Raw genomic sequence first — 20,374 nt, 5'->3', positions numbered from 1 at the left:
CTTGAGAGTCCCTTGGAAAGCAAAGAGATCAAACCAGTCAATCTTAAAGGAAATCAACCCTGAATATTCCTTGAAAGGACTGATGCTAAAGCTGAAGCTCCAATACTTTGGCCACCTGATGCAAAGAGCTGACTCATTAATAAGACCGTGATGCTGGGAAAGATTGAAGACAGAAGGGGTGATAGAGGGTGAGATGGTTGGATCGCATCACCAACTCAATGGACAGGAACTTGGGCAAACTTTGGGAGATGCTGAGGAACAGAGAAGCTTGGTAACATGGGTTCGCAAAGAGTCAGACACAACTTGGTGACTGAATGACAACAATTTCTGGCTCTGGAACTCACCAGCTATTGACTGAGTGAGCATTTTTACAAGCCTAGATCTCTGTCTTCCTCATCTATAAAACAGACTTGGAGGATCTCAGAAATCTCCCAACCATAAGGTTACACAGAGGCAGAAAGAAGGCAACAGAGTGGACTATGAAACAAAGCTGAGAACAACAGTGTCATGAGTCCAAGAAGGAGGAAAAGGAAGAGTTAAACATTAGTAAACGTATGGGGGTATGTTTGTTACTAGCTCAGTTGTGTCCAACTCTTCATGACCCCACGGACCCCTGTAGCCCGCCAGGCTCCTCTGTCCATGGGATTCTCCAGGCAAGAATACTGGAGTGGGTTGCCATTTCCTTCTCCAAGGGATCTTCCTGACCCAGGGATTGAACCTGGGTCTCCAGCATTACAGGCAGATTCTTTACCATCTGGGCCACCAGGGAAACCCCCCAAAAAAGTATGGGTCACAGGGTATTAAAGTTTCCTTTAGCACCAGGAAATTTTGTTTATATTTCATCCCTAAACTAAATCAGAAACACCGTGCCATGCTCCTAGCATGCCTGGAATTCATCCTGAATTGAAAACCAACCATCGGGACAGAGTGAACATAAACAACAGCGTCTGCCTGTCTAGGAAGGTGCTTTTCCTCCCACTCCTGTGGGTCCAAGACAGGGATGATCTTTGCCTTTGATCTTTGATGATGTAAAACTGGCAGGTTTCCTTTCATAACTGAAAGGAAATACACTGAAATACAAACTCTAATTTCTTTTTTTTACTTTCTTCCTAAGCCAAAACTTCAGTTGTGCAGCAAGTTCTTGCTTTAGGAATCCATGTATGGCGTTTAGAAGTTGATAATGGATCAGTATATACTTTTCCATGAAAACAATATGGAGGAAGCCCAGATAAAACATGCAAGTGTATTAAGTCATCTGGATGGAAGAACACTCTAGTGTGTGACTTCAATGTACAAGCCTACCTTTTTGAAAAAAACAAAACAAAAAAAACCCCAATGTGTTCAGAATTCCAAATAGGAACACCTGTCACGACAGTTGCTTCTCCCATTCACTTTCTGCTTACTAAGCTGGGAGGAATGTCCTGAGCAAATCACCGGTGGTCACCTGGTTCATGAATGCTCAAGGATTGGAGCCAGGACACGAGCTGTGTGGGGGGACGCAGGATGAGCTACTGCCCTTCTCAGACTAATAGGAAAACCGATGACCTCTTCACACGTTCACTGACCGCTTGAATTTGCTCTTCTGTGAATTGTCTGTTCAAGCCATTTCCCCTTGGGTGGTCTTTCTGTTTTCAATTTGCAAAGTTACTCTTCGTTTATTATATATATATGTGTGTATATACCTTTTATCTGTCACATGGATTAAAAACATATTTCCCAACATAATAATTTTGTTCATGGTATTTTATTTGTATTTATATTTTATATGCAATATTTTAAATAAAAAATAATCATATAAGGCTTTTCTTCTGGACTTTTTATTTCTATGAGAATGGTCTCCTCTATGCTCGGGATGTATACAAAGTCCCTGGGGCGGGCTGTATAGATTCACAACCACTTTTTCCTTGCCTGCCTCTGTTAAAGAAGCTGGAAGGCAAAAATAGTAAATGTTCCCTCTTCTCATGCAGCTAAGTGTAGCCAAGTATAACAGTTCTGAAAAAAGAGATGCGGGAAGATGTCTCTGGGGAGTAAAAAGAAATAGTCCAATAGAGAGAAGTGCTTCTCATCTTTGCTTTTATTCTATTTCAACAGGAATATGAAAATGCAGCAAACATCTGGGGATCCGTGGGACAAAGGCCACATGCTAAGGATGACTGAGCAAAAAAAAAAAAAAGCAGAAATAATCTGGGTCCTCTATGGCATCTTTGAACCCTGGACAATCTACCTTTGGACTTCTTGCTTTGTTAGAAAATAATTCTGTTAGGAGTTTAAATCATTGTTTTTGGAGCTTTCTGCTACTAATGGATCAAGTAATTCCTACTGTATTCAGTCTCTCAAATGAACTTCTAGAATTCTTACTGCTTTATTTTTTACATTTGTCTTTAATCCATCTTAATTTATTTTTGAATATGCTGAAAGATATGGGTCCAATTTTATATTCTTCCAGATGGATAGCCAGTTGTGCCAGCACCATTTATCAAATTACACTGAATAGAAAAGCCATTTTTTGTTTTATGCTAAATTTCTCTATATACTAGGATCTATTTCTGAAATTTTAGTCTACTTCACTGATCAACTTGTTTTTATTTATGCCAGTATCTTATAGATGTGATTACATGGCTTCCTAGAATGTTTTTAAATGTATGGTAAGGGCATTTCGTTCTCACTTTTGAATATATTTTTGGCTATTTTTGACATTTATTTTTCCACACAAATTTTAAGATCACATTTTCACATTAAACATAAACCTTGACTTCTATGCATTTATTTTGGTAGCATTGATATTTTTATGATGTCTATCTTCCCATCTGAAAACACTGACTCTCTTTTCATTTAGTCAGATCTTGTTTTATGTCTCACAATGATATTTATGGATCTGTTCTTATTAGGTCCCATACAACTCTTGTAAAATTTATTTCAAAGAACTTTATAGTGTTTGTTGACATTGTGGTAAGATAGTTTTTCTGACTTCCAAATTTAGCCAATGATTGTTTAATAAATATTTAGAAGTGGTATATAACATGCATCAGGCAATTATTCTATTATTAAGTAGTTTATATATATTAACTCATTTCATCCTCAATAAGCCATAGATTGAAAGCTAAAGCACAATCTGCACAGAAGAAAACTGAAGTACAGAGAAACTAAGTAATTCATTCAAGCAAGTTACTTGGCCAAAATTGGGTAACTTGCCATGCAATTAATGAATGGAAGGTGTGGGTATGAAACCTTTATCACCTAGATCCAGAATCTATGTTCCTAACTATTATGCTATATACACTACCAGTGGGGTCTATATATTTATCTTCTATTTACCCAAGTACCAATTTGCTTCAAATATTATTTAATGTTTTTTATTTCAAATGGTTTTTGCACATACAAAGTCAATCAACAAAAGTGCTAGTTTCAATGTTTCCCAAAATATATATTAATTGTTTCATTTTCTTTTCTTATACAATTGCTAAAAAGTCTAAACAGTTTCGCATAGTAATTGTGAGGGTAGATGAGCCTTTCTTGTGTTACTGACTTTAATGGAAATGGTCCTAGGATCTTACCTTTAAAATGCTGTTCAATTTTTTTGATAGATTATCTCATACAACTAACATATTTATGTGTTTTTCCTTCTTGTTTACTTAGTGAGCTTTATTTTAAGAAGGAATAGCTTTAAAAATTTTACCCCAAAAAAAAAAAAAAAAAAAATTTTACCCCAAACCATTTCATCATCTAGTGATAAGATCATGCTTTTCTACATTGATTTATTAATCTAATTATGTTAATAGATTTCCTAACATTGAAAAAAATCCTTGCATCACCACCAAGGATTAGTAACCACTTGGTTATTAACCTAGTCCAGACTATTATCCTTTTACTCATTTCTAGATTCTTAGATACAAATATTTAGAATTTTTACGTACATATTGAGAAGCAATTTTGGTCTAGATAGCTTCTTTTTGTACCAAGTTAAGTTTTGTTATTAAGTTGTGTCAATGTCACAGTATGAATTTGAGTGCGTTCCATCTTTCTTTTCTTTCTTTTTTTGGTGTTGAATAGCTTTCTGAACTTTGCACTTGCCTGTAGTTTGAAGATTACATAAAATTCAACTAGGAACCTAGCTGGTGAAAGTGAGTCCTTCAGTTCAATCCAACTCTCTGTGACCCCATGGACTGTAGCCAACTAGGCTCCTCTGGCCATGGAATTCTCCAGGCAAGAATACTAGAGTGGGTTGCCATTTCCTTCTCCAGGGGATCTTCCCTACCCAGGGATTGAACCCAGCTCTCCGGCATCGCAGGCAGACTCTTTACGGACTGAGCCACCAGGAAAGCCACAGGAAGCTCTCTGGTACTTTTTAATGATGTCCCTTTTAATCACCTTTCTAATCGCTTCTGAGATGATCAATTCTGACGAGTTTTCCCCCTGTTTTGAAATAACTTGGGGTCAATCATATTTTATTGAGAAAAAATAAATTTCTCTAGATTTAAAAATTGTGTTGTTCGGAGCTGATCCTTTTAGTTGTTACAATGTCTTCAGTATCTCTCCTTATTTTTGATCTTGTTAATCTGTAACCAGGACCATCAGATGCTTTCTGGTTTCTTTGCCTTTTAAAATAATCAACTTTTTGTTTGTCTCTAATTTATCATGATCATCTATTTCTTCCTATTTTCCTTTGGTTTCTTTGTTTTTTCCAGATATCTTACGTCTTTCTTAAGGTACGTAGTAAAGAAACATAGTAAGTTTCTATTTGCTGGTCTTTTTAGATCTGTTTCTGAAGAAGGCAAACTATAATATTCCACAATAAGTATGTTTTAATAAACTTCTTTCTCCCAAAAGCTTTTGCTTTGTAAATTTAGCTACTATGTTGTTTAATGTATGCATTTAAGAATGCCCATCCTCTTGTCTCTTATCTTTTACTTACTGGTCCTCTTTATCCTGTTTAGTATTTTTAATTGTCAATTCCACCTTTGCCGATATTAATACTGCCATTCCTACTTTATTTTTTTGTTTGTATTTACCTAATATCTCTATATTTCTATCTCTTCATTCTCAACCACTTTTTACCCTCTCAAGTCTGTTTTGTATAAGTACCAGTAACATTTATAAATTAGCTGGATAGTGTCTGTCAAAATTCAGTGTATTTTCATTTCATGTAATATGTCATATATAGAGTTCCCTTTTCCATGTTGTTTTATGGTTTTTCCTGATTTTACTCGTTTCTTCTTTTTCCTTGGAGCTGTTTTTGCTAAAGTGATCAGACTGCTATTATTTCCTTTTCCCCCTGCTAATTAGATAGTCTATTGTGCTTTTCTTCATTTCACTAATGACTATCTTCCCTTTCCTGACATTCATATTCAAATACTTATTTTTCATTATTACACGAATGCAAGATAGCATTCTTGCATGAACGCAAGAATGCAAATTATTCCCTCCACTAAAGCTCTATTCTGTAACTGTTCCTCCCCTCTCTCTTCGGATGGGATTTTTGGATCACTTAATTTCCCTACTAGTTTCTTCCAGCTACTGGATTTTGCTGATAGGGAAGGAGTTTTATTTCTAGTCTTTTTTTAAAGGTTTCCATTATAGTGGTTCTTGTACATTTCACATTTGTTCTATCATCATTTGGGACCTGAAAGAGGGGGACTCAGGATGGGCTACTGCCTTTCTCAGACTAATAGGAAAACTGATGACTTCTTCATATGTTCACTGACCACTTGAATTTGTCCTTCTGTGAATTGTCTCTTCAAGCCATTTCCCACTGGGTTGTCTTTCTGCTCTCTATCTGTTGAAATTGCTGCAGCCCCTTTGGAGCTTTCATCTGGCCCCACTAGCAAAGCACCTGCATCAGCTCTGACCATCAGGAGCTGAAGAAGGTTCTAGACCTCATCTGCGCCCATATCATTGCTCAGCCCAGGGGAGGTAAAGAGCTGGCTGGAGATGGGAGGATGAGGCACCATTCGAGCCAGGCTTATTCCAGAATCCTGGATGCATATTTACAGGGAGACTCACACTGCCCCTCTAATGTCCTTTTGTTTCACAGAAGAGCATTCTGTTTGGTCACGGAAGGGGCTAGCGTCTGGAATCTTGTATAAAAGATGGACTGGGACTCAGGATGCAACCCTCTAAGGAAGTGCAGCAGGAGGCTTCGGGGCTTGCAGGACCTACCTACTGGCCTTGGACCAGCCATGCTACGAGGTGAGCGGTCATCCATGGACATGACTTCTCACCTCGTGGGAGCCGGGGGCTGCTGGGCACCCTTGCTGATGATGAGCAGGAAGAGAAGGCAAATCCCGAAGCAGCAGTGAGGAGACTGGAAAGTTTCCGGGACCAGAAGCGAGTGGTCAGGAAAGCATGTGAGCCACTCTCAGAAGTCAGAGAGTGTTGGTCTTTCCATCTACCTCCATCCTTCCCTTCCCTACACTGTAAGTGGATTCTCTATTTTGATTTCAGGTGTGGTACAAACACAGACATAATGCTGTCTGCTTTTTAGATGTAAGAACAGATAGCCTTTCTTCCCACTGACATTGTATAAAAGAAGAGTAAATGGTAGTCTTTTCATTTTAAAATCCTGAGATTCACAACCTCAACCCAGATGCCTGACTAACAGATAAACACTTTGGGTTAAGATTATCCTAGAGGTGTTTTTCTTTTTCCTTTTGTTTTTTCAGGCTTATAGTTCTGTGGAACAAAAGTGTTCCCATTTCCAGATGCCACCTCATTTCAAAATTCACCTTCAGGGCCAACATTCCTCGTTGGATTGATGAGCTTTCTCGTGTGGTCAAGAACATTACAGGCAATGTACATAGTGCTGAAAAGAAGATATTTTATCACTTCTCTAAAAACTGGGGATGATCTTATGCAGCTGTTTCATAAGAAATATGTCTCACATCTGATGGGATAAATTCCCTTCAACGATGAATCAAAGAAAATAGTATCCAAGATGCCAAAGAATCCACTATTAGCCAAACTCCAACACACCTACAGTGAGCTCCACAGCTCCTAAAAGGACAACTCTTTCCATCACCCAATAAACCACATGGAGAGATTTAAAAGGAGAGACAGAAAGAGGCCTGTGTAAGATCCAGTCAGATCACACATTACTGTGAAAAGGAAGCCATCCTCAGCTTTACAGAATCTAAATAGAACATATAACTTAAAATAGTCAGCTGCCAGTCAGTAAAGCTATAAAAATGATTAAAACCAAGTTTGAGAATTGACCATAAAATTGGTTGATAAAAATAAGGAAATCTTATTTGTTTTTTTTACAGTTGATTAAAATTATTGTATTTCTAGTTTTGATTTTTCTATGTCATTGAATTAATGGGTTGTTGTTGTTTAGTCGCTAAGTCGTATCTGACTCTGTGTGATCCCATAGGCTGTAGCCCACCAGTCTCCTCTGTCCATGGATTTCCCAGGCAAGAATGCTGGAGTGAGTTGCCATTTCCTTCTCTAGGGGTTCTTCCCAACCCAGGGATCGAACCTGCATCTCCTGCATTGGCAAGATGAATTCTTTACCACTGAGCCTCTGCGGGTGGAGGTGGGTTCTCTCTTTATCCCTTCCTCCAGCTGAAGGCACATTTCCCCATGTCATTCAAAGAAGTGGGTTTGGACTGACAAGGTGTTTTAAAATTCCATGGACAAGCTCAATTAGCATAGTTCTTTGGAAGGGATTCAATGATCTTTGGCTACTATTAATATTTTTAATCTTTCATTTTTATTATGTGTATGATGTCAAGAGCTGTGGCAGGAAGCACATTTTGTCAATTAAATAATTAATCCCACAGCATAATAGTCAGGGAGGAAAAACTGACATTTGTCAGGTTCAAAGAAAATGAAAGCTGGGAAGGAGGTTTCATTACTCTTGCTCAGGAAACACATAATCTGAGAGCAGATTTGACTTGTTCCTTTCCTCATCTACCGCTCCTGCTACAAACATTCCCTGTATCAAACCACAGGAAAGAAAAAGCATTTGCAATAGTTCTCCCCCCATCCTTATCCACCCAATCACAAAATCACATTAGTTTTCTTTTTTACATATGTCTTCAGTCTCCTCCTTTTAGTACCATCAAAATTGGCTAAAATTGACTCCACAAAACTGTAGGGCAAGGATGACACTAAATTGTCTGCTTTCTGCTTTGGCAAATGCACACAGGTTAGAAGCCTGAGCACTGGAGGTAGACGGCCCCGGGTTCAAGTCCCTGCGGGGCCCTCACAGACCATGGGATCTCAGGCTCCAGGCTTGCCTGTCTCAACTTGAGAAAGGATCCTGCTCTCAGGCCGCTGCTCCCAAGGCGCTGGGAGACTCCAGTGACGGCGCACACACCTCCCAGCACACAGGCAGCATCGAGGTAAGGAGTCAGCACGCCTCGGCTACGAAGAGCGGTGCATCCGTTTACGTCTTTAATACGATCTGGTTTGTGAACGATCTGAATATGCGCTGCACTTTCGCTTTTCCTTTCTCTTCTGCTCCTAAGCCTCCTCTCATTGCTCCTGCTTCAGTCTCTCCTGACAGGAGGCCTCTGTCGGCTTGCCTGGCGCTCTGTCTCTTTCCTCCGGCCCCTTCCCGCTCTAGTCCTTGGCTGGCCGGGCGCCGGGTAATAGGACTGCCTGGTCCGCTAAGTCTAAGGTTCCGGGGTTTCCACAGATGGTCTCACCATGTCATCAACAACAGTCTGCACTGGATTAATGCTGCCTGGGAGGTGAAATTAACCTGTTAAGCATCCTTGTTTGTGCCAAAACTAAACGGTTGCTTGGGGTGGGGATGTGTTTCCTGGGTGCATCATGCCACATGTGAAACTTTTTTCTCTAATAGTGTTCCACAAGGTATTTTTTTCCCAATAGGTCACTAAACAGTTATTTTTGTTATAAAAGGCAAGACTTCACCAGGTTCCCATTGCCTGTATGTCTACAATATCTATTTTTGCAATTGGTGAAAAATATACCCTGATAATCTACAGCAGTTGTATAGACAACATGAAACAAAACATTGGGTTTAGAATGATCACCCGTTGGACAATGAGCTCAAGACCCTTAATTTAGCAAGAGTAGCTATCTCAAATATGTGTTCCGTATTTCCCTTAAATACTGGATTAAAACTGTTAAGCAATTTTGTCCCCTTTCATGTAATTTGATATGCGTAATTAGTAAGGCAGGTGGAGGGAAAAAAACTTAGTAAGTCAGTAAGTGGGGCGGGGGGGGGGGGAATTCTCCCTTTGGTAAATCAGATGAGTCTTCTTGACATAAACTGGTTTTAGGTGAGGGAACATTATTTCAATCTAGTTAGGATGGCTCTTTCTACAATGCAGAGAAGAAAAAAAAAATGTGGAAAATTTTTGACTGATTTGTTGCATTATTACTTTTTCTGAAATTTGTTCCTGCTCAGGATCAAACTGAGTCACACCTTCTGTAAGGTGACTGGAAAAGAATGAATATATTCTTTAAGTTTATTTTTCCTCATTTCTTGATGCAATTTGCTAAGTGAGGCTAAGCTATGGGTAAATGCACAATGCAGGAGAAAGGAGATTTTATTAGCAGTAACGTTGCACACATCTCAGGACTATGTTAGAAGAAACAAAATGTCTCTATGTACGTTTTCCTGGGCTCAGATGGTAAAGAACCTGCCTGCAGTGCAGGAGACCCGGATTTGTTCCATGGGTCAGGAAGAGTTCCCTGTTCGGAAATGGCAGCCCACCCCAGTATCCTTGCCTGGAGAATTCCATGGGCAGAGGAGGCTGGTGGGCTACAGTCCATGGGGTCCAACAGAGTCAGCAACTGAGCAACTAACACTTATGCTAACTTTAAAGAAGCTACTGTCTTTAATGGGTGGACATCAGAAGGGTTAGGAGTGTGAGGTCAAGTTACAGCAGTCACCGTGTCACTGGTTGAACATGCAGGCCGAAAACAAGAGTGTAAAAATGTTCAACAAATAAATGTGAATGATCAAACCATAACAGGTTATATTATGGGAAACTAGGGTGTTTTAACCTGAATGCCCTAGATGGCCTTTGAGGGAGAAAATGGAACTCTTCTGAAGCAGGTTCTCCTATAAACAGTCAGAAACAGCTGGGCTGGACGGATCAGGAGATGATGCAGAGGAAGAATAAAGACGGGTTTCCTCACTGACAGTTCTGATCTCCTTACACCAACTCTAATTAGAAAAACACTGTGAGCATCTTCCTGAGCATGGAAGGGGGCCCACAGAGTTTAAGCCCCAACACTGACTGTGTGCAAGAAGGACTTGTGTCTGGGGCTCCATATGCCCATGGGTGGCTTTCCACCTCTTATGCGGAAGACTGTGGGATCACCTGATATCTCAAAGTCTGAATCAGAGGCTAGAACAGCAATCTAAGAAGATAAATCATGGCATCCTGACACCGGCAAGTTAGCGCGAACTGAGCGTGCCCGCCGTGTCCCTGGGACGAGGACCTACCTACCTTGTCTGGAGAACTCATCCGCTTCCCTGTGAACCAAATCCTTCACTCTGTTTCCGTAAAGCAGCCGCGAGGAATCGTGATCAAAGGCTTTCAGGGTTTCGCTGGAGCTGTAAGACTTCTGCGTGGGAACCCGGCACTCCTCGTTGTCCGCCGAGGAGTTGGTGTAGCGCCGCTCCTTCTCCCGGCGGTTCTTGGTCAGGGAGCAGTAGGGCCGCCGTTCCTTCACATCCATACTTCATTCCTTCCCGGGGCACATCAGTCCTGGCTGTGGCCGGGTCGGCTCAGGGGTCCATCCTCAGTGGTCTGCCTGTGGAGATAAAAGGTTGCCATGATGTCAGCATCAGTTCAGTTCAGTGGCTCAGTCGTATCCGACTCTTTGCGACCCCATGGACTGCAGCACGCCAGGCTTCCCTGTCCATCACCAACTCCCGGAGCTTGCTCAAACTCATGTCCGTTGAGTTGGTGATGCCATCCAACCATCTCATCCTCTGTCAGCATTACATTCATCTAAAAACCGACAGGCCTCCTTAACCTGGAGAACTATGGGAGGGAAGGGTGTTATTGCATATGGTGGAAACTCACTTTCCCCAAGAAATGAACACTGGTGAAATCAGCTTAAGGTATCCTGTCTCATCAGCAGGTGAGGCGCACCTTCTGGTAATGAGTGTAATGAGTCCTTGTTGAAGCTACTAGATCGAATCTTTAACGATGATCTAGTTGCTAAGTCATATCTGACTCTTGCGACCCCATGGACTATAGCCCACCAGGCTCCTCTGCCCATGGGATTCTCCAGGCAAGAATACTGGAGTGGGTTGCCATTTCCTTCTCCATCACCTTAATACACACACACACACACACACAAAATAAGCTCAAGCTCAAATCTTGGTCCAGAAGCTAGCTAAAAACTGGCCTCAATGTTTTCTGAATTTTCCACAATGGAAAAGTTTTCTCCTGCTGCATTTTCTTTATTCACGAAAAAATTTTCTTTCTTTTTCTTAAAAAAAAAAAAAAAATACTACTTTTATTTCTTTAATCTTTTTTTAAAGAGCAAGAGAAAATTGGGAGCTTCTTAGAAGTGAAACTTTGTTAAGTGCACCAAACATTTATTTTATTACTTTTTTAACAAAGACATTTCGTTCAGAGGGCACAGGTATCATGTTTTCAGGACCTAAATGTCTTGACTGGTGGCAAAAGTGGATCCTTCTCTCCTAATTCCTCTCCTTCAAAAGCATTTTCCTCTTGAGAAAATGAATTGAAGCAGCACTATCTTGATATTTAAGGCAATTTGAGTAGCTAATTTGATGGGGTAGTTTCTTGCAAGGGCCAGTAGCAAGAATGAGTGAGAAGAAGCAGGGTGAATAGTGTTTCTTTGCCTACCTACTCTTTTTCTTACATTTCCTGACAGGGGTTAGGGTGGGCAGAAAAGCCTCTATCCCTGAAGATGCGAGCCCAGGAGAGGGAGTGACCCAGGGCTGATCCACATTTTAATTGGCCCTCTTTTGTCTTTATTCTTTCTCATTTTGTCTCTCCTTCTAATCTGAAGGCCCCCAAAGGTCTTGTCTTCAGCTCTTGTGCCTTTCCCTACCCCCACTCCTTTCCTAAACTTGACTTGGCTAGTTCCATAATCACCTTGAAACAATTGATTCCCAGTGGCCCCCGGTTTTTCTCTGAGGTTCCACGTCCTTAGTGCTGGGACCGATAGATAGCTACTTTCTTCCACTTACAAAGCCCTTCTTCCAAGGAGTCTCTCTCTGTCTCTTCAACCTCAGCCGTCAGGATGTACATTACCCTGCTCTTTCTTGTGCTTCCAACGTGGAGTCTCATAGCTGACTCTGATTCGCTGACAGTGGCTCAGCTGACATCTGTGCTGACTGTCAACAAGTCTTGATTCCTTCTGAGCAAAATTACAACTCCTAATACTTTTCACTTTCTCACTGCTGCCTTCTATCCAGTGATGAGGAAATGGGGAAAACTCTGAGCTGGAATGACCCGAGTTCCAGAGCCTCGGTGTGAAAAATTTGGATATTCCTCCTGCCATCTCGCCAACTGAACTAAATCCTACCCCTCCCACACTGACAGCTACCCCACATGGGGTTTCATATGTCTCTGCTATGAGTTGAGCTGGGCACTTAAAAGCAGTTGCTAATATTTTAGCTTGGTTGTTGAAATGTATCTTGACATCCCTACCTTTGTCTTCTTTTTGATGGATCCTATTTTAAAAAGATGAATCTTTTTCACTGACCCCTGCTGATTTATTACTCAATTTTTCTCTTTACCAATCCTTCCAATAGCTTTTAATAGAAATTGGATTTCCCTTAATGTAGCTTTCCTTTCTATTTAAGACAATAAATAATTTCAAGGTATGGTGACAGGAGTATTTTTATACAATAGGATTAAAACAGCAACCCACCAACTCACTGTTGTTATTCCAACAAACAAAAGTTACTTTAGATAAATATTTATTGAATGACTAATATGCTGAGAACACACCACTGAATCAAACAATGTCCCTGCCCTCAGGGAACACATGCATAGTGAGGGAAACAGATACATTTTTTGTAATGCAGTGAATAAATATCCCTGAGTTAAAGGAAAATCTTGTTTCCAAAACAGTCTTGCTCTCTTTGGAGGAAAGGTTTATGTAAACTCTCATAACTGTACAATCATCAAAAAGCATTTCATTGACCAGAAAAAATTGTGACTTAAGCATCTTTGGTAACAGAATTTTGGGATTTGAAGTCATTGTAAAGGTTCCATCTCTTGCCCTAAATTGACAACTTTTAAAAAATAAGTATTGCAATATATAGGACTTCCCATGTAGTGCAGTGCTAAAGAATATGCCTGCCAATGCAGGAGATGCGGGTTTGACCCTGGGGTTAGGAAGATCTCCTGGAGTAGGAAATGACAACCCACTCCAATAATCTTGCTGGAGAATTCCATGGACAGAGGAATCTGGCGGGCTACAGTCCGTGGAGTCACAAAGGGTAAGCACAACTGAGCGACTGAGCATGCATACACGTTGCTATTTATACAAATATATATGCATTTTTATACTTTAAAAATAAGCTGACTAATCAACAAAGGTCTGTCTAGTCAAGGCTATGGTTTTTCCAGTGGTCATGTATGGATGTGAGAGTTGGACTGTGAAGAAAGCTGAGCGCTGAAGAATTGATGCTTTTGGACTGTGGTGTTGGAGAAGACTTTTGAGAGTCCCTTGGACTGCAAGGAGATCCAACCAGTCCTTCCTAAAGGAGATCAGTCCTGGGTGTTCATTGGAAGGACTGATGCTGAAGCTGAAACTCCAATACTTTGGCCACCTCATGCGAAGAGTTGACTCGTTGGAAAAGACCCTGATGCTGGGAAGGATTGGGGGCAGGAGGAGAAGGGGACGACAGAGGATGAGATGGCTGGATGGCATCACTGACTCGATGGACATGAGTTTGGGTAAACTCCAGGAGTTGGTGATGGACAGGGAGGCCTGGCATGCTGCGATTCATGGGGTCGTAAAGAGTCAGACACGACTGAGCAACTGAACGGAACTAAACTGAATGCCAGGGAAAACTAGTTTCTTTCTCTGCTGCAGTTTTGTTTCAATTAGACAAGGCATTGGAAAACTAGTCCCTTGACTAAATCTGACCCATGACCTGCTTTTGTAAATACAGTTTTACTGGAATGGAGCACATATGTTTGTTTATGTATTTTTCTGGACTGTGTTCCTGCTGCAAAGACAGAATTGAGTGGTTACAACAGAGACTGTAGTGAATTAAATTGTGGTTTCCCAAAATATATGCTCAAGTCCTAACCCCTGGTACCCGTGAATGCGACCTTACCTAGAAATATAGTCTATATATTAATAGTTATAATAGAGTTAGAATGAGGTCATACTAAATTCGCATGGGCTTCAACTTCAATGACTGGTTTCTTTATACAGAGAGAAGAGGGGCATTTGGATACAAAGAATTACAAACAAAGGAGAAAAGAGGCCAGGTGAGGATGGAGGCAGAGATTGAAACAAGCCTAGTGATGCCAAGTGCTGCCAGCAACCAGCAGAAGCCGGACAGATGCATGGAACAGATTCTCCCTAGAATCTCAGAGGGAGCATGGCCCTTCTAACACCTTAATTCCATACTTCTTGCCTCCAGAATAAAAAGAATGCATTTCTGTTGGTTTAAGCCACCAGATTTGGGATATTTTGTTACTGGAACCCTACAAAACTAACACAGAGATCTGATGACCCCATAAAGTCTAAAGTATTTGCTGTCTGGCCGTTTATAGAGAAAAATTGCCAATGTCTAAGTTAGACCATACATGTTTCCAATCTATCTTTTTCTTTGTCCCTTTGGATCTTTGAATGTAAAAGTTTTTCTTTACTATAGAGTCCATGATACAATTTTTTTTTTCAGTCTCCCAAATCAGATAAATCAAAAATTGGCAAGTTCTTTAAAGTAGTAATATGAACAGTTATCGACAGTGGCAAAGATGCATCCTTGTAGCAATGCTACCCATGTTATAAATCAATTCTAATTAAACATTAATAAATTAGTACTAGATAATTTTAGGTATTCTTGAGTTTTATAGAATATCTCCAGCACTAAATATCTGACTTTTCTCTATTTGTGAAGCAATTCTAACGTGTCATGGAAAATCAAGATAGAGTATTCAAATACACATCAAAGACAAAGACATTTCGAGCTTAGGGATTCCAAGCAATAAAAAATCCTTAGCATCTTGGTTTCCAGTGTTGCAAATGGCTCAGACTCTTCAAGGATTTAATTTACACTGTAACGTTTGCAACTACTGATACGCTTCTGATGGAAGTCAGTGAGTTCAATAAAACTTCAAAAGGCAGTTTTCTGCATTATCTCCAGCACTCAAAGCTGAAGATGAGAAGGTTAAAAAAATGCTGCTGCTTAAGTGGCGCTAAATTGTTAAAGCACTTTGATGGCGATTGCACAGTCCTACCCAAGGAAGAGGGGTGCTGTGAGCATGTTCAGCATACAGAGGTTAATGGACAGGACCTTTGCTTCATCAGTGGGTGGGAGCTTTGAAAGGGAAGGAAAACTATTGGAGAGAAAGGGGACCAAAATTTTTTGGCTGAACTGGCTATATACTGGCAAGTATATGCCAATATCAAACTGATCAGGTTAATTTTCATTAGTGCTTTGAAAAACCACTCAGTTACTACACATAGCACTGCTCTGAAAAACACAGCTGGCCTTAAGCAAATATCATTACTTGGCTATTTGTTTTTCCTCAATATCTTGCAAAGTATTTGAAGGATTAAATCAATGGGCAGATAGTCCTGATTTAGGGACTCTAGGTATCAAATCCTCTATTTTAGATACATTATTTCAACATTATTTGAAACTTGGCCACAGAATTTAGGACATTATCACATTGTATTGTTACGTGTTCCTAACTCCAAAGAAATATTGTAAAATTGTTACCTTTAGGAAGTAATCTGATTTTAACTGGACTTCCTATATTTTTAAAACCCTTGCTGCCAATGATTAGAATCTCTCAGGCCGGTGACAAAATCATCTGTGCGTCTAAAATTCTGTAAGCTTATATGTTGATACAGCAACTGAAATAGAAGCAAATGTCCAAACCCAAAGGATTAAGCAACCTTTTGGTCAAACTCACTCTTGCTTCCATTGTTATTTATTATCTGTAAGGATTACAAATTCCTGAATATTGCCCTGAATATCTTCTGCACAGACTGCCTCCTCACTTAATAATAGTTTGGAAAAGCTCACCTAAAGGGATGAGCAGATTTTAGATTTTAATGTTCATTTACCCAGCACATTTGAGGTTAATGATCCAAATTAAGTTAATTGTGAAAGATGAAAGTGAAGTCGCTCAGTTGTGTCCGACTCTTTGCGACCCCCATGGACTATAGCCCACCAGGCTTCTCTATCCATGGGATTTTCCAGGCAAGAATACTGGAGTGGGTTGCCATTTTCTTCTCCAGGGGATCTTCCTGACCCAGGGATTGAACCCGGTTCTCCCGCATTGCAGGCAGATGCTTTACCCTCTGAGCCATCAGGGAAGCCCAAGTTATTTGTACACAATACCAAGAAAATTTTGCCTTTTATTATTCATGACTCATATTTTCCCTAATAAATGAGTATTTATGATTTATAACCAGTTATGTTAATCCAACAGTAAATACAACTTTGTACACCACAAGAACTTCAAAATGTTTCCTTTATTGAATAACTAGATTACTGTTAATTGAATACAAGATGAAATCAACTGCTATTGTTCATTTCAGAGGAAATTTTGCTTCCTGAGACAAATTTATAAATCAAAAAATTGAAATAATTAAGTACAAAAATAAAATCAGGTTATGTGATTTTTAAAATAATGCTAAATTCAAGCACAACTAAAATTTGAGCTTACAGTTTCAAATAGAAGAACACAAGCGGACCTCATGTTTGAGACACAAAATTAAAACACAAACCAAACTGAAAAATATAAGGAATGGAGAGTGTATCATGAGTAACAAAAGTAGTGCTTATTGAGGAGGTATAGGCACAGGGAGAAATGAATATAGCGAATGATTAGTGGTTGAGAAGATTAGAAATAAGAAAAGTTGCTTTCTTGACACAAGACAGGAGATAAAGAGAATATTTGATAGCAATAATAAATAAGAAGTCAACTTCTGCTTCCAGCCAACATGCAGTAACTAGAACTAGATTTACTGTCTTGTCTAAAACAGCAACAGGGGCTACCCTTCCAGTCTAGTGGTTAAGACTCCATGCTCCCAAAGCAAGTGGGATGAGTTCAATCCCTGATGGGAGAACTAAGATCCCACATGCCACAACATAAAATAGCATGGCCTAAACATAAAATGGCAACAACAATAAAATAGACAAAATACATGAAATGAAGTTTTCAAGACATGGACATGAAGAAATGAAGGATAGTGAACTTTGAGAAAGGGAGACGGATAGGTGAGCCCCCGATTAACCTTGCTCACTGCCTTGAAAGAGCTTCCAGGCTGTAGCACAGGAAGGAGGTGCCCATGAAGAGCTTAGCTGACTTCCTAAGCTACAGAGACAGTGCTGAGGGACTTTTCTAGTGAGGCAGCAGTTAAGACTCTGTGCTTGCAATGCAGGGGGCCCAGTTCCATTCCTGGTTGGGAAACTGAGATCCCATATGCAATGAGGTTGGCAAAAAAAAAAAAAAAAAAGAGAGAGAGAGAGCTGAAAATTTGGTAGAACAGATGGTAAAGAATTTGCATAACAAAGTCTTGGAGAAAAGGAGTTGCATGGGCAAGAACTCTGCAGATCTGTAGAGGGTACTTCTTGAGAATTCAACAGAGTACTGACATGCATGTGAGGGGACCACTGGAGGCCAGAGAAGGAATGATTTGAAAGGATTATAGCAGATTTACTCAACCTTGGCATTACTGACATTTTAGATGGAAAAATTCCTTTTTGTTGGGGGCTATCCTCGGTTGTTTAGCAGCATTCCTAGCCTCTATCCATTAGATACCAGTAGCACCTCTAGCTGTGACAATAAAAAATGTTCTCAGACATTACCAAATGTCTCCCTGGGGCAAACTGCTCCTCTAAAGGAGCACTGAATTATAGGGAACAGTACTCAGAGCTGCAACAGGGCCAAGAATAGTGTAGAGTTTTGCCAGGCTAGAAAAAGCTCATAATTTATTAGGCAGTGTACTCACAAAAAAGTCTTGCTCAGTTGTGGGGAATAATTAGCACTAGACTAAACATAGTTCTGGTCTCAATAAAAAAAAATTCTTAAAAGCAAGACCAGAAAGGATCAAAGTGTTTCCAAGCAGCTTAACTGTCCCATAACAAAGCTTAAGAATATTAAAGGAATAGAAAAATAACCAGGACTCAACAAAGTAAAAATTCACAACGTCTGTCATTCGATCAAAGAGTACCTGGCATGCAAAGGAATGGGAAAATAATGAGGAGAAAAATCAAGCAATTGAAACTGACCCAGAAATGACATAGGTGTTAGAATGAAAAGACAAGGACATGAAAACAGTTATTAGAACTGTATTCCATATGTTCAAAAAATTATATGGAGACATAAAAGATAAATTAAAAAAAAGAACCAAATCAAACTTCTAGAGATGGAGCTATCATGTCTGAGGTGCAACATACACTGGATAAGATGGATAGCAGATTAGATATTGTGGAAGAAAAGATTAACAAACTAAATTTATAGTAATAGAAACTATATGAAACGAAGCACTGAGAAAGATTAAAAAAAATTAAGTAATCATCAGTAAGATGTGAGACTACTTCAAAAGGCCAATATGTCAATAGATGTAATTGGAATCCATGAAGGAGGAGAGAGAGAGGATAAAACAGAAAAAATCCTGAAGAAATAGCAACCCAACAGTTTTCCAATTTGGCAAATGCTATAAAAACTCACAGATCCCAGAAACTCAATGGAGCCCAAGCACAAGAAATAAAAAAAAAAAAAGTATACCAACACATTTGATTATGATTAAAATTTTTCAAACTCAATAATAAGGAATAAGTCTGAAAGCAGACAGGAAAAGGGCACATTCAATACAGAGTTTCTTGTTGTAAATAATGTAAGCAAGAAGACATTAGAGAAACATTTTAAAGTACTGAAAGGAAAAAAACAAAAACAAAATGAAACAAACAAAAAACACTGTCACTGTAGAATTCTATAAGCCATGAAAATATCTCTTAAAAATGAAGGCAGAATAACTACCATTTCAGACATACTAAAGTTAATCACTAGTAGACTCTCATTACAAGAAATATAATGGAAGTCCTCCAGGCAGAAAGTGACATCAGGCAGAAATATAGATCTACGAAAGGAATAAATAGCCTTTGGAAATGGTAGTTATATGGTTAAATACATAAGATATTTTCTTATTAAATCTCTTTAAAAAATAGATGACTGTTTAAACAAAAATCATAAGGTACTGTGGATTTTATAATGTGTAAGTAAAATTTATTGCAACAGTAGCACAGAGGAAGAAGGAGTGAATAAACAGGAGTATAATATTGCAAGTTTTTTATACAATATGTGAAGCAGCATAATCCAACCTCAAGATAGGTTGTTATACTCAAGATGTACACTTTAAACCCCAATGTAACCACTAAAGTAACAAAACAGAACCATCACCAATAAGTTAACAAAAGAAATAATGGAATCATAAGAAATGGAAGCATTCTTTCCAAAGAAAGTAGAAGAGGAACAGGGAACACTTGGGGCAAATGGAATACAAGTAGCAAGATGATAGACTTAAACCTAACTAAGCCAATAATCATATTAGATGTAAATGATCTAAATACTCCACACAAGGCAGAGATTTTCAGATTGGAATAATATAAAAAAAGGTAAACAAAGAGCAGACCACAAATCAGGTGGGATCTCAGCCAGGGTGGCATATACTTAAAAACAATCCACTTTGAGAAAGAGGCCATTCATAATAGATGATATCAGTTCATTAAAGTGAAATGTCCAGATTAAGCAAAACTATAGAGTCCAAAAGAAAGCAGACTAGTGGTTGCCTAAAGCTGGGGCTTGAGGGGAAATGGGAAGTGAATGCTAGTTGAGGGTTTCTTTTGGGGATGATGGAAATATTCTCAAATTGACTGTGGTGATGGTTGCACAACTCAGCAACCATTTTTTATATTAAAAACTGTTGAATTTTGTACTTTAAATGGGTGAGTTGTATGGTATGTGCATCACACCTCAATAAAGCTGTTGTACTTTTCTTTTAAAAAATAAGAAATAAGACCCAATTATATGCTGCTTCCAAGAAATATACTTAGATACAAAGATACAAATAGGTTAAAAGTAAATGGAAGGAAAAGAGAAAACTAACCATATCAATAATTGCATTAAACACAAATATAAATGATCAAAACAATTAAAAGCCAGAGACAGTCAGATTGGATGAAAGAGCAAGACAAGACCAGCTGGAGAAA

General features: G+C 39.3%; 1 protein-coding gene across 7 annotated transcripts in view; it reads right to left on the bottom strand.

The window, feature by feature from the left end:
- TENM3 (teneurin transmembrane protein 3) overlaps positions 1-20,374 on the bottom strand; it is a 621,736-nt gene that overhangs the window by 441,586 nt on the left and 159,776 nt on the right. For all 7 annotated transcript variants that reach the window (XM_043454043.1, XM_043454046.1, XM_043454048.1 and 4 more), the window contains exon 2: positions 10,425-10,731. In XM_043454043.1, coding sequence (XP_043309978.1) covers positions 10,425-10,656 — 232 coding nt within the window. In that variant the 5' untranslated portion in view covers positions 10,657-10,731. The remainder of the gene's footprint in view (positions 1-10,424; positions 10,732-20,374) is intronic.

This window comes from Cervus canadensis, chromosome 31 (assembly GCF_019320065.1).
Source record: "Cervus canadensis isolate Bull #8, Minnesota chromosome 31, ASM1932006v1, whole genome shotgun sequence".
Taxonomy (NCBI): domain Eukaryota; kingdom Metazoa; phylum Chordata; class Mammalia; order Artiodactyla; family Cervidae; genus Cervus; species Cervus canadensis.
The sequence above is the reverse complement of the archived record's forward strand: the minus strand, read 5'-3'. Positions and strand labels throughout refer to the sequence as shown.